The following is a 12733-nucleotide window of genomic DNA, read 5'->3' on the forward strand; positions in this document are numbered from 1 at the left end:
ATTATAAATCCCCTTCCAAGACCACATCACGTATAAATCAAATCCCCTCTATCACCACATCACACAATAAATCAAATCCATTTCACATATCGAGCCACAAGAAAACGAGTATAATAAAACCACACTTTAATAGATTAGAATGATTTTGAAACTTGATCATACAATGACGTCACAGGAAATCCCCGTAAAGAAGGCCATAGTTTAGCATTATCAAACTGAAACGTTATTGAAGATGTCCCAAATAAAGAGTTATAGAACATCTTACAAACTAGAGTTATTGAACATGTTGCTAACTAAAGAGTTATCGAACATGTTGCAAACTAGAGTTATCGAACATGTTCCAAATTAAAGAGTTATCGAATATGTTCCAAACCAAAGAGTTATCGAACATGTTCCAAATGAAAGAGTTATCGAACATATTCCAAATTAAAGAGTTATCGAACACGTTTCAACTTAAGAGTTATCGAACATGTTTCAAACGAAAGAGTTATCGAACATGTTTCAAACCAAAGAGTTATCGAACATGTTCCCAACTAAAAAGACAGAGAATATGTTTACTCTAGCGTCAAATCTTAGAAAATGACCTTTCTCCTGACTTTGGGAATTCGCCTAATTAAACACCGAGGAATCAGATTTGACACAACCTAATTAATTATGAAGTTCACTTTTAACGGTATTGATTTAATAACATTTCCTCTAACGGTGTTGACTTAAAAACATTTCTTCACTCCGAATCTCTAGTTAAAGAATTTACGTGCAAGCGCCCTTTTCTCCCCCTCCCCACACCCCATTTACGCTATACTGTACGGGTACCCACACACTCATAATTAGCCGCTGACTAAAAATTTGACCATCGTCTCAGTCTATATTAAAACTAACATTGATTTAACCCTAGGTTATAGTGGGGGGTTTGGGCTATACATTAGAGGCACCCATGTCCCAACACACTCATATTAAACCACTGACAAAAAAAAACCTGACTAGCAACACACTGTCTCAACATATTTTAAAACTGACATTGACTGGACGCTAGGTTAGAGTGGGGGTCGTGCTGCAACAGTATCTGCCCCACTCTACACTTGCCCCGAGTTCATCATACTTTCTTTCTTTCTGGGATGTGTGCATGGTGGTACTAACACCCCCCCCCCCCACCCCCACTTCGCCAGTGTTTCTTCCACACAATTTTCTTCGGTGAATTTTCTTCGGAAGAGGCTCCCTCCTCCACCTCCCCAAAAGAAGCCTGAAAGAAACTCTGCACCCCACCCTAACACCAAAGAAAAAAAAAGTGCTTTGTATGTTTATGTTTACTGTGTTTACTGAAATAATTTCCCCATATACTGGGATTGAGGTTGATCTTAACCCCTCCCCCTCCCTCCCCGTTTTAACAGAAAAAAAAAATGCTTGAGTGTCTTATGTTACTGAAATAATTTCCCCCATATATTGGGATTAAGGTGGCTCATAATCCCCACCCCCACCTCCTTGCTACTCAAATAGTGTCTTCACTCACTGTTACCCAGATTATTTTCAACTCCCTGCCCCCCCCCCCCCCACCCCACCATCACCCCCCCCCCCCCTCAACCCTCAAACATTTAAATTCCACAATATATTGTTTTATTAAAAAAAAATGTTTTTCCAAACCCCAGGCGTGGCTCCAACTCCAGCATGGGAAGTCGTCGGACGTCGTTCGCCTCCGACACGGACCGACGGGGGTCAGCCTCCAGCATGGGCAGCCGGAGAACGTCCATCTTCTCCGACCAGTCGGACAGGCGGGGCTCAGCGAGCAGCAGGAGCAGCCGGAAGGGCTCAGACGGCAGCCGGATAGACGACACGGACGTATCGCTGGCAGGTCGGTCTATTTATAGATCCCGGAGGTCGGCCTGACCTAGACGATGGTAGTAAAGAAAAGAAAAATTTAACCAACTTTTTTTTTACCAACTTCATTTTTTACTAAGGCAGTGTTTTTGTCTCAATTTTCTGAATAGACAGTTTAATTAATGTAAACTAAACACAATTTTTCTTTTTAAATTTGACAGCAGACTACAAAAAATTACTAGAGAAAAAAATTCTTCTAAGATTTATGAAAACGACAAAGTAATTGACCAACTAAATATAGGCTAGATTATTTCAGACAACAGTCCATTTATAATGATTAATTAGCCAAACCCAGATATTCGTATACCCTAAACCCAAGATTAGCATTGAGCTTTAACATAACCCAAACATAAAACTAGTCAAGTCCTAGATCTTCTTAAATGACTTTGCGCTTAAATTATCATAATATGTGAAGAATTATGAAGCGAACTAAACCATGCGTGCGTGCGGTTAAACAATTCAAACTTCTTTTTTTCCAATAGACGCCATTTCACGACGTCAATGCTTTCATTCAAAACAACAACTGGCATAAAGGGAAAGTCAAATCCTAATTACAGAAATCATAAATATTTATAACGGTGAAAAAGAAATCATCTCTCGATTGAAGCTAATTGCTCGCTAATTAAACGTTCTTTTATGTTAAAAAAATTAACGAAATCGATTTAAAAATTGCGATCAAAATTTTTTCTTTGACTAGGCTGAGGTCAGGCCGACTTGGAGATTTTGAGATAGTTACGTGATAAAAAGGAAAACAAAATCCCTCAGGATTTCGTCATAGTGGTGTGGGGTTGAACTTAAAGGAGCTAGTTCAAAGGTCAATGACCTGAGGCAATACACATCAAAAATATTTTTTTTTTAAAACACACGCTAAACAATATTAAATTGTAATAAGTCTTTCTATGGAGCGGCGTGGTCTAGCGGTAGAGTACTAGACTGCAAGTCTCGAGTTCTAATCCAGGTTTAAGTCAGTACAACCTCCCCGAGTGTACCCAGTTCTGATAAGAAAAGTAAAGGCGGCTGGGCATAGTGCTGACCACACTACCCCTTCATATGCCGAGGTCACAGAAACAGGTGAACTCTACTTCACTTGCCCCATGGACCGTTAGGTTTGTATAGGGAACTGTAACACGTTTTTCTACAAAGTCAGGCTTAGGGTTAAGTCAAGGTTTTCTTTTTGGTATTGGTGTAAGGTACGAGTTTAATAGAGTAAGAAAGCAACCTAGGTGAAAGGTTCTCGAAGGTCTACGTAATTTCCAGTCCGATTTCCATGCAAGCTTACCACTAAGTTCAACCCGTCACGCTTCACCTGCTTCATCCCCCAGATCTGTCAGACACGGAGAACTACGACATCGAGGAGGGCAGGTACCCGGGCATGAGGTACCCACCCCGCCGCATCAGCTATGACGTCACGCGACCCTACAAGGAACAGGTCCCGCCCTACAGGAGATCCCACTCTCTGGCAGAGCTGCAGGCGGAGAGGGAGAGAGAGAAGCTGGCGGCTCAGGCCGAAGGTAAGTCTGCCACCACCACCTACATACACCATTGGTATTCCACTCTCAATTTGACACGACTTTTTGCTTTAATTTAATTAACATATAAACATATAACTATACATTTAAAAAATAAAATCTGGATTAAAAACATCATAAATAAAGGTTACGGAGGTTTTCCTAATGGGTTTCCAACAACTAAATTCCAAATTATTTTATTAGAACCTAGGGTTAATTTAAAACGTTACGTTAGTGGTTAAAACTGTTTCTAGTGTCAGAATTAGGGATGGGTAATGTAGTATGATCATGTTCGATCTTTAGGTATTGAGATATAGCCATCTGGTAAATGATAAGCTTACAAAAAGAAAAGAAAAACACCTAAAACACTAATAATTAAGAACGAAGAAGAAGAAGAAGACACCTAAAAGAAAAAGGAACAACAAGCCAATAAAAATAAATATTGCAAGTTACCCTAGAAAAGTTTCGACCCCATCCCACGTGTGTTTCCTCCCCTCCTGACCTGATCGTACTCACCCACAGGTCGTCCGGTCACCAGCGCACGTGCATCAGAGCGACGGTCCACGCTGTCCAGCCTCGTGTTCAGCAGCCTTGCCGCGCTTGACCAGACCGGAAATGCCGTTATACCACCCTACGTCAAGAAGAAACACAAGGTCAGTCTCCTGTTTTAATAGTAATTTGTTTCGTCACAATATCTGCAACACACAGCTAAATACACTGTCTTCTCTGTTTTATAGTAATTTGTTTCACCACAATATCTGCAACACACACTTAAATACACTGTCTTCTCTGTTTAAATAGTAATTTGTTTCTCCACAATATCTGCAACACACAGATAAATACACTGTCTTCTCTGTTTTAATAGTAATTTGTTTCGCTACAATGTCTGCAACACACACCTAAATACACTGTTGCCTCTGTTTTATAGTAATTTGTTTCGCCAAATGTCTGCCACACACAGCTAAATACACTGTCTCCTCTGTTTTATAGTAATTTGTTTCGCCACAATATCTGCAACACACAGCTAAATACACTGTCTCCTCTGTTTTAATAGTAATTTGTTTCGCCACAATATCTGCCACACACAGCTAAATACACTGTCTCCTCTGTTTTAATAGTAATTTGTTTCGCCACAATATCTGCAACACACAGCTAAATACACTGTCTCCTCTGTTTTAATAGTAATTTGTTTCACCACAATATCTGCAACACACACTTAAATACGCTGTCTTCTCTGTTTTATAGTAATATGTTTCGCTACTATGTCTTCAACACACACTTAAATACACTGTCTTCAAAAGACGTGCAGTCTCTGAGTTTACAGAGAGTATAACACCTTGTGGGTCAAACTTAAACAGCATGGTTTAAGGAATTGATAAATATAATAGGTTATAAGTTTATAGTCGTAGCAACCTCGATATAACTAAATATTTTGACCCAGTTGTAATGTCTTGCGGTATGTGTGATCTGTTACTTCGTGGTTATATTCAATGCAAAAAAAAAAAAACTATGCGAGAACATGTTCAATACTTTATTTTTCTCGTTTTTACACATCACACAGAAGCCCTCGTCCCTAGCCACTACAAACTAAAAGCCCCCTTACAATCGTTCACTCCAGCTTTTATACCCGCACTCGACCTTGGGGTAACAATACCTAAACACCCCGGGGTTAACTCACACACACCTCTCCCTTACGTTCTGGACTATTCTAGCTTTTTCTAATCTAACCTACAACTGACTCATAGCATGATCTATGTGGTTTTTTGTGATTATCGCTAATCTGTCTAAGATTTGTTAGAAAGAACTGCAATAAAAGCCTGTCAAAACCTAAAGATTGGCATCAAAATAAAGTTTATTTTATTTTTAAAATCGGCATAGTTTTAAAAAAAAATTCTTTTACAAAAATAGTCTATAATATAATCTCCTGATTTAAACGGACTCAGCTTTATACTACAAAAATAAAGCAATGATTTGCATAAATATATTATTTGTTTTCAGCATTAAATTGTAGCATTGCACTCTTTGTTGTACTCTTTGTTTTTCCTTTGTTAAAAACCAATCACCGGCGTTGTGTTTAAAGTTTTTTTTAACATGCATGTTTAAATTTTATACGTCATAAAGCAAAGTCTAAAATCATTTAGCTTAGCTATGCAGCTAATTTTTTTTTCATGAGTTGTTTTCAATAAATAGCAAACTAATTTTAAAAAGTAAGTTTTTTTGAAATTGAACTTATAAGTATAAGTATAAGAAGGATTCGATCCTCAGCCGCTAGTGTGACCGTTAAATTTTACTGCTCCACGAGATTTAGATCACCTAGTTGCTCAAATTAATATATACTAGGATTTTTCACTTTTATTTTCGTGAATGATTCTCAGCAGATAAATATTTAAAGCTGTTACCGTGTACTTTATGATAAGAATAAAGAAAATAATATGCTAAAAAGTTACGATTACAAAAATTGTGATAAAAAACTATGATTTTAAAATTATAATAAAAATATGATAAAAATATTATACAAATCATGAAGCACATTTATAATAAAATATTTATTTAGATGTTTTCGGGTAGATCTAATAATGCACTTTATATGGCCTTTTTGTGAAGATCTAATGGTGAATTCTATGTGACATTTGTGTGAAGATCTAATAGTGCATTCTATATGACATTTGTTTGAAGATCTAATAGTGCATTCTGTATGGTATTTGTTTGAAGATCTAATAGTGAATTCTATATGGTATTTGTTTGAAGATCTAATAGTGAATTCTATATAGTATTTGTGTGAAACCATCTGCCCCAAACATTAAGATAGCTGCACCACATAAAAACACCGATAACACTATTCACGTAAAGGCGGAGTGATACGGGTAAAAAAAAAACAAGCAAGTGATCCGCCGGAAGTTGTATTGATTCAAGTTTTCCCCAAAGTGCTAGTCGCGTCACCATTCTGACATGGCTAGATTAAAACATGGCAGATTTGTCGTGCTGAAGTGGCTGCCGCGGGTGGGGTACTTTACTGGGCAACATTCCGTCAGGCACGCTGGTGGGGTATTTTACCGGCAATACACGCTGGTGGGGTATTTTACCGGCAACATTCCGTCAGGCACGTTGGTGGGGTATTTTACCGGCAACACACGCTGGTGGGGTATTTTACCGGCAACACACGCTGGGCCGGTATTTTACCGGCAACACACGTTGGTGGGGTATTTTACCGGCAACACACGTTGGTGGGGTATTTTACTGGCAACACACGCTGGTGGGGTATTTTACCGGCAACACACGCTGGTGGGGTATTTTACCGGCAACATTCCGTCAGGCACGCTGGTGGGGTATTTTACTGGCAACACACGCTGGTGGGGTATTTTACCGGCAACATTCCGTCAGGCACGCTGGTGGGGTATTTTACCGGCAACACACGCTGGTGGGGTATTAACCGGCAACACACGCTGGTGGGGTATTTTACCGGCAACACACGCTGGTGGGGTATTTTACCGGCAACATTCCGTCAGGCACGCTGGTGGGGTATTTTACTGGCAACACACGCTGGTGGGGTATTTTACCGGCAACATTCCGTCAGGCACGCTGGTGGGGTATTTTACCGGCAACACACGCTGGTGGGGTATTAACCGGCAACACACGCTGGTGGGGTATTTTACCGGCAACACACGCTGGTGGGGTATTTTACTGGCAACACACGCTGGTGGGGTAATTTACCGGCAACATTCCATCAGGCACGCTGGTGGGGTATTTTACCGGCAACACACGCTGGTGGGGTAATTTACCGGCAACACACGCTGGTGGGGTAATTTACCGGCAACATTCCATCAGGCACGCTGGTGGGGTAATTTACCGGCAACACACGCTGGTGGGGTATTTTACCGGCAACATTCCGTCAGGCACGATGGTGGGGTATTTTACCGGCAACACACGATGGTGGGGTAATTTACCGGCAACATTCCATCAGGCACGCTGGTGGGGTAATTTACCGGCAACACACGCTGGTGGGGTATTTTACCGGCAACATTCCGTCAGGCACGATGGTGGGGTATTTTACCGGCAACACACGATGGTGGGGTATTTTACCGGCAACACACGCTGGTGGGGTATTTTACCGGCAACATTCCGTCAGGCACGCTGGTGGGGTATTTTACCGGCAACACACGTTGGTGGGGTATTTTACCGGCAACACACGCTGGTGGGGTATTTTACCGGCAACACACGCTGGTGGGGAATTAACCGGCAACACACGCTGGTGGGGTATTTTACCGGCAACACACGCTGGTGGGGAATTAACCGGCAACACACGCTGGTGGGGTATTTTACCGGCAACACACGCTGGTGGGGTAATTTACCGGCAACATTCCATCAGGCACGCTGGTGGGGTAATTTACCGGCAACACACGCTGGTGGGGTAATTTACCGGCAACATTCCATCAGGCACGCTGGTGGGGTATTTTACCGGCAACACACGATGGTGGGGTAATTTACCGGCAACATTCCATCAGGCACGCTGGTGGGGTAATTTACCGGCAACACACGCTGGTGGGGTATTTTACCGGCAACATTCCGTCAGGCACGATGGTGGGGTATTTTACCGGCAACACACGATGGTGGGGTATTTTACCGGCAACACACGCTGGTGGGGTATTTTACCGGCAACACACGCTGGTGGGGAATTAACCGGCAACACACGCTGGTGGGGTATTTTACCGGCAACACACGCTGGTGGGGAATTAACCGGCAACACACGCTGGTGGGGTATTTTACCGGCAACACACGCTGGTGGGGTATTTTACCGGCAACACACGCTGGTGGGGTATTTTACCGGCAACATTCCGTCAGGCACGCTGGTGGGGTATTTTACCGGCAACACACGCTGGTGGGGTATTTTACCGGCAACACACGCTGGTGGGGTATTTTACCGGCAACATTCCGTCAGGCACGCTGGTGGGGTATTTTACTGGCAACATTCCGTCAGGCAATATGATCAGGGAGGGAATCCAATACTGTTGTCAACGTACTTGCAATAAGATGCTTTTGTGGGTGGTTGGGGATTGTGGGGGGGGGGGGGAGATGGGGAGGGGGGGGGGGTGGCTCTTTGTAAAGAAAAATGTATGGTTCGTGGTGTAATTCAAGTGATTTTATATCTGTCGTGGTTCTACTTAGAAGTTGGGTGTGTTTTTTTCATGGTAGTTTGTTGTGTGTGTCTGCTCCACAGAGGGTTGGTGTGGTACCTTCATGTGAGTTTGTTTGGTATTTGTCTGCGTATACACCAGTGTATACTTTAGTTCGTTATGTGTATTCCAGAGTGTCTTTAATAATAATCAATCAATACAATAAAGATGTATGCACAAAGTGTTGAATTAGTCGCACACCGTAAAAATATACTAGAAACGCAATCATATTTGGAATTATAGTTTTCAACTTGTTACTCCGTCGGCAGCAATGTACTTCAACTGTACATCGTTATTAGCCAGAAAATATATATTTAGGCCCATTTGTGTTAAATGTTCTTTTGTTAATAATTTAGATCTATTAGATCTAAAAAGTTTTAGAATCTCGGTCGAATCTAGATCTACAGTCTCAGTTGATGGCCTTAATTTGAATCTTCTATTTAAAAATTAATAATCATGATATCAGTCAGATGTTTATCCGTACTGTACAGAAATATAATAAACATTGCAAGCTCCAGTGTAAGACATCACAACCTGGATGGAGAATCTTACAGTAAAACAAACTTAACTTTTATTTCTGAAGAAGATTCAACCCATACTTATATAGATCAGTATACACCATCTGGGTTTCGTCTTTCTTCTGGATTTTTGTATTCTTGGACCATTGGAGGAAGTGGAGCAACAATTTGAGGATGAAGGAGATGCTAAATTTCAGGAAATAATGGAATCCATGAATAAGATTGGCATTAGAAAGACAGATGAAAAATACGAAGAGTTAAAAAGGGAAAGTAAACAAATAGCTGATAGTAACAAGAAGAATGCAGATGAGTGAGGGTGGGGGTAGTATCGTCCTTAACGACCTACTGATAGTGTTTTAAAGCAAATATTTTCAGTGGCAGCATTGGTACTGTCGAATTCACAAATTATGAATTACTGAAAAGTAGAAAATAAAACAACTAAATAGCGGCGTATGATATGCCGCGGGTCGGCTCGTATTAGATATTTAAAAAAAAAAAACGGATTCCACTACAATAATAACTGACCCAAAAATACTTTTATCTGTACGAAAAACAAAACACATTATGTTTATCAGCTTTAGTCAATACTCCCTCAACACCCCCCCCCCCACCGAAAAAATACTACCTTAAATATTGTGTTTTATCTATTTATTTATTTTTATCTCAACAAAACAATGAATCACCACTTAATTAAACCTTTACATTTTCAGGTTTAAAAATAAAATCGAAATTATACGTTTTATGTTAGTACTTTCTATAAGTAAACCATCCAATATGAAAGGACATGTCATATAGTATTACTATTGTAAATCTGTATCAGTCCTCACAAGCCGAGGATGAAAACAGTAATACTAAAGCGGACATGGCAAGGCAAACTGACGCTGTAAATTCCAGGACCGAGTCAAAAAAAAGAGAGGGAGGGAAAAAAAAGTTAAATATTTTAGACGATGACCTATGAGAACTGCCTAGATAATAAAACTGTATTCAAGTCACCCAGAATACACACAAACTCGCCAGGATCATCTGCCAACTATTAATTATTCATCGGCTTTCAAAGATATCAAAGTGTATACGGTTTTAGTGGCAGAGACTATTGCGCAACCACTAGCGAGGGAAATCTTTAGAAATTTAATGAATAGATTCAAGAGGCAACAGCACGATTTGGTAAATAAAAAATGTTTTTTTTCTTTCACCTCAAGCCTTGAAAGAGGTAGTTTTTGTAAATCTTTCTATAATTATCGGGTAGAAAAGTTATAATTTTGTGGAGCAGATGATCATCTCAGTTGACTCCGTCGATGAAATTATTTAAATAATTGAAGTTATAAAGATTAATGTACATACCCTATTAAAAAGCAAAGTAAAAACAAATGACAAAAGTAACCTTGACTTTCGTTCCCTTAAGTGGAGAAAGCGGCTTAAATTAAAGTGTTTCTTTTAGACTTTTTTCTCCAGAGGTTTGTGGGAGGGGGGGGGGGGGAACGACTTGATATTTGCGGGTGGGGGGTGGGGGGGGGGGGAAACACTGGTAAAAGTATATATTTTCTGTATAAATTTTATTTCGTTCGGAGTAGGGGGTGGGCGGTAGACTTCCTTCGGGGGGGGGGGGGGGGGGGGGGAGTGGGGAGGCAGTGCACCCCACCCTCCCCCGATTAGATGCTGGAAGAAACTCTGTTAAATAAGGTTCTTACTGCCCACCAGTCCATTACTTTCCTGATATATCGGCGAGCTCCTAAACAAAGGTGGTAGAGTGGTCACTGAAATCAGACTTCTGTCACTTCATTGACATTTGTCTTTGTCACGTCAATGATATTTATTTGTATTTGTGACGTCATTGACATGTGTTTTTGTCACGTTAATGATATTTATTTGTCTTTGTGACGTCATTGACATGTGTTTTTGTCACGTCAATGATATTTATTTGTTTGTCACGTCAATGACATTTGTCATTGTCAGGTCAATGACCTTTATATTTTATCACGTCAATAAAATGTGTCTTTGTGACGTCAATGAAATTTGTCAATGTCACACAAAAGACCTTTATCTTTGATCACGTCAATCATAATCGCCTTTATGACGTCTATGACATTTGTCTTTGTCAGGTCAATGGCATTTATCTTATTGACTTCAATAACATTTGTTTTTTGTCACGGCAATGTCCAAACCACTTTTCAAATGGTCAGAATTTAAAAGAATTTAACCAACAGTTTACGACTCAGAGCACCAGATTCCTAGTGATCTTAACATCCTTGATGCTCTTGGCTGTGATCTTCTTAACCTCCTAGCTGATCTTAGTTGTGATGTTTTTAACCCTCTCAATGCTCTTGGCTGTGATCTTCTTAACCCCCGAGTGGGCGGAGCGTCCTTGAGATTATTCTTCTTGTATTTTTCCTCCAGGCCAAATCCTAACGTCATTAAAACCGTATCGTTTAAAAAAAAATGTAACTAGTTTTCGAGGCTATGTAATTAGCTTCAACTTTCCGTACGGCTTTTTAATGAATAGTTTTAAATAAAGTTAATTTGGAGCATTTCATGGTTACTTTAAGCGAGATTTCCTCAAGCTTGTAATGTAAAAGGAAAATTTTACATAGTTCTTACTTTATTTATTTGATGTTTTAGGAAAAAGGTTTGAAAATTTAAATATGTAGGATAAATATGGAAGACCGGTGGTCTGAAAGTAGGACACGCACTTGCTAACCTGAAAGTCACGAAGTTCGGAACTCGGGGCGGAGTCTCTAGGTTGTCCCTTGACCAGGCTACCCCTCATGTCAGAACTAGGGGGTGTGATGGATTGGGGAAGAAAATCTGGCAGAAAACTACGTGTCTATGGCTGGTAACATGGATGTGAGAATTGCTCAGGTCTTAACCCAGTTGTAATCTGATTGGCTAACGAGCATAGCTTTGGCCGGTGATGAGAATACCAGGGAGGGAGAGAGAGGGAGGGGGAGAGAAAGAGAGGGAGGGAGAGAGAAAGAGAGGGAGAGAGAGGGAGGGAGAGAGAAAGAGAGGGAGAGAGAGAGCAGAGTTTCTTCCAGGCATCTCTTCGGGGGGGGGGGGGGGGGGGGGGGTGCGTAGCCCTCAACCCCCCCCCCCCCCCCCCAAGAAAGTCTACCGCCCCCCCCCCACCCCGAACGAAATGGAATTTATATAGAAAATATATGCTTTTACCAGTTTCCGTCGGTCCCCCCGCCCCCCGAAAATTTCAAGTGCCCCCCCCCCCCCGGAGAAAAAAGTCTGGAAGAAACACTGAGAGACAGGGAGTACACATATATTCTAGAGACGAAACATAATTAGCTAATGAGAAGTGTTTGATTAAAGATTCCGTATATGCTTGAAGTTAGTGATCAATTGACACACGTTTTATCTTTACACTCGGTATTACAGGCCATCGATCCTCACGACATTAATAAGCTAGGACACGATCTAGAACTAATTAATCTTAAAATTTAAACATGAAAGTTACATTGATGTTTTTTTAAGATTCCAAAAATAAATCAAATTAAATCTGGATTTTTGTTTTCTGAAGGAATTTGTTTCTTCGTTGGTTGGAAGGAAGGGATGGGGGGTGTGGGGGAAATGATTCTAGCCTGGAGATGGATGATGTTTTTTTTTTACGGTAGTCTTGTAATTTTCTGGACATCCGGAGCCAGCAGACGTGGGTGGCAGA

At 40.8% G+C, this 12733-nt stretch overlaps 1 protein-coding gene across 1 annotated transcript in view; it reads left to right on the forward strand.

Moving 5' to 3' along the window:
* The first annotated feature begins 1656 nt into the window (after positions 1 to 1656).
* Positions 1657 to 12733, forward strand: part of LOC131940428 (uncharacterized) — a 52917-nt gene continuing 41840 nt past the window's right edge. Inside the window, exons 1-3 of the mRNA XM_059299047.1 lie at positions 1657 to 1846; positions 3195 to 3383; positions 3903 to 4033. Of these exons, the coding sequence (XP_059155030.1) occupies positions 1663 to 1846; positions 3195 to 3383; positions 3903 to 4033 (504 nt within the window). The 5' untranslated portion in view covers positions 1657 to 1662. The remainder of the gene's footprint in view (positions 1847 to 3194; positions 3384 to 3902; positions 4034 to 12733) is intronic.

The sequence above is a fragment of the Physella acuta genome, unplaced genomic scaffold (genome assembly GCF_028476545.2).
Source record: "Physella acuta isolate Inbredline_101_S28 unplaced genomic scaffold, ASM2847654v3 ptg000316l, whole genome shotgun sequence".
Taxonomy (NCBI): domain Eukaryota; kingdom Metazoa; phylum Mollusca; class Gastropoda; family Physidae; genus Physella; species Physella acuta.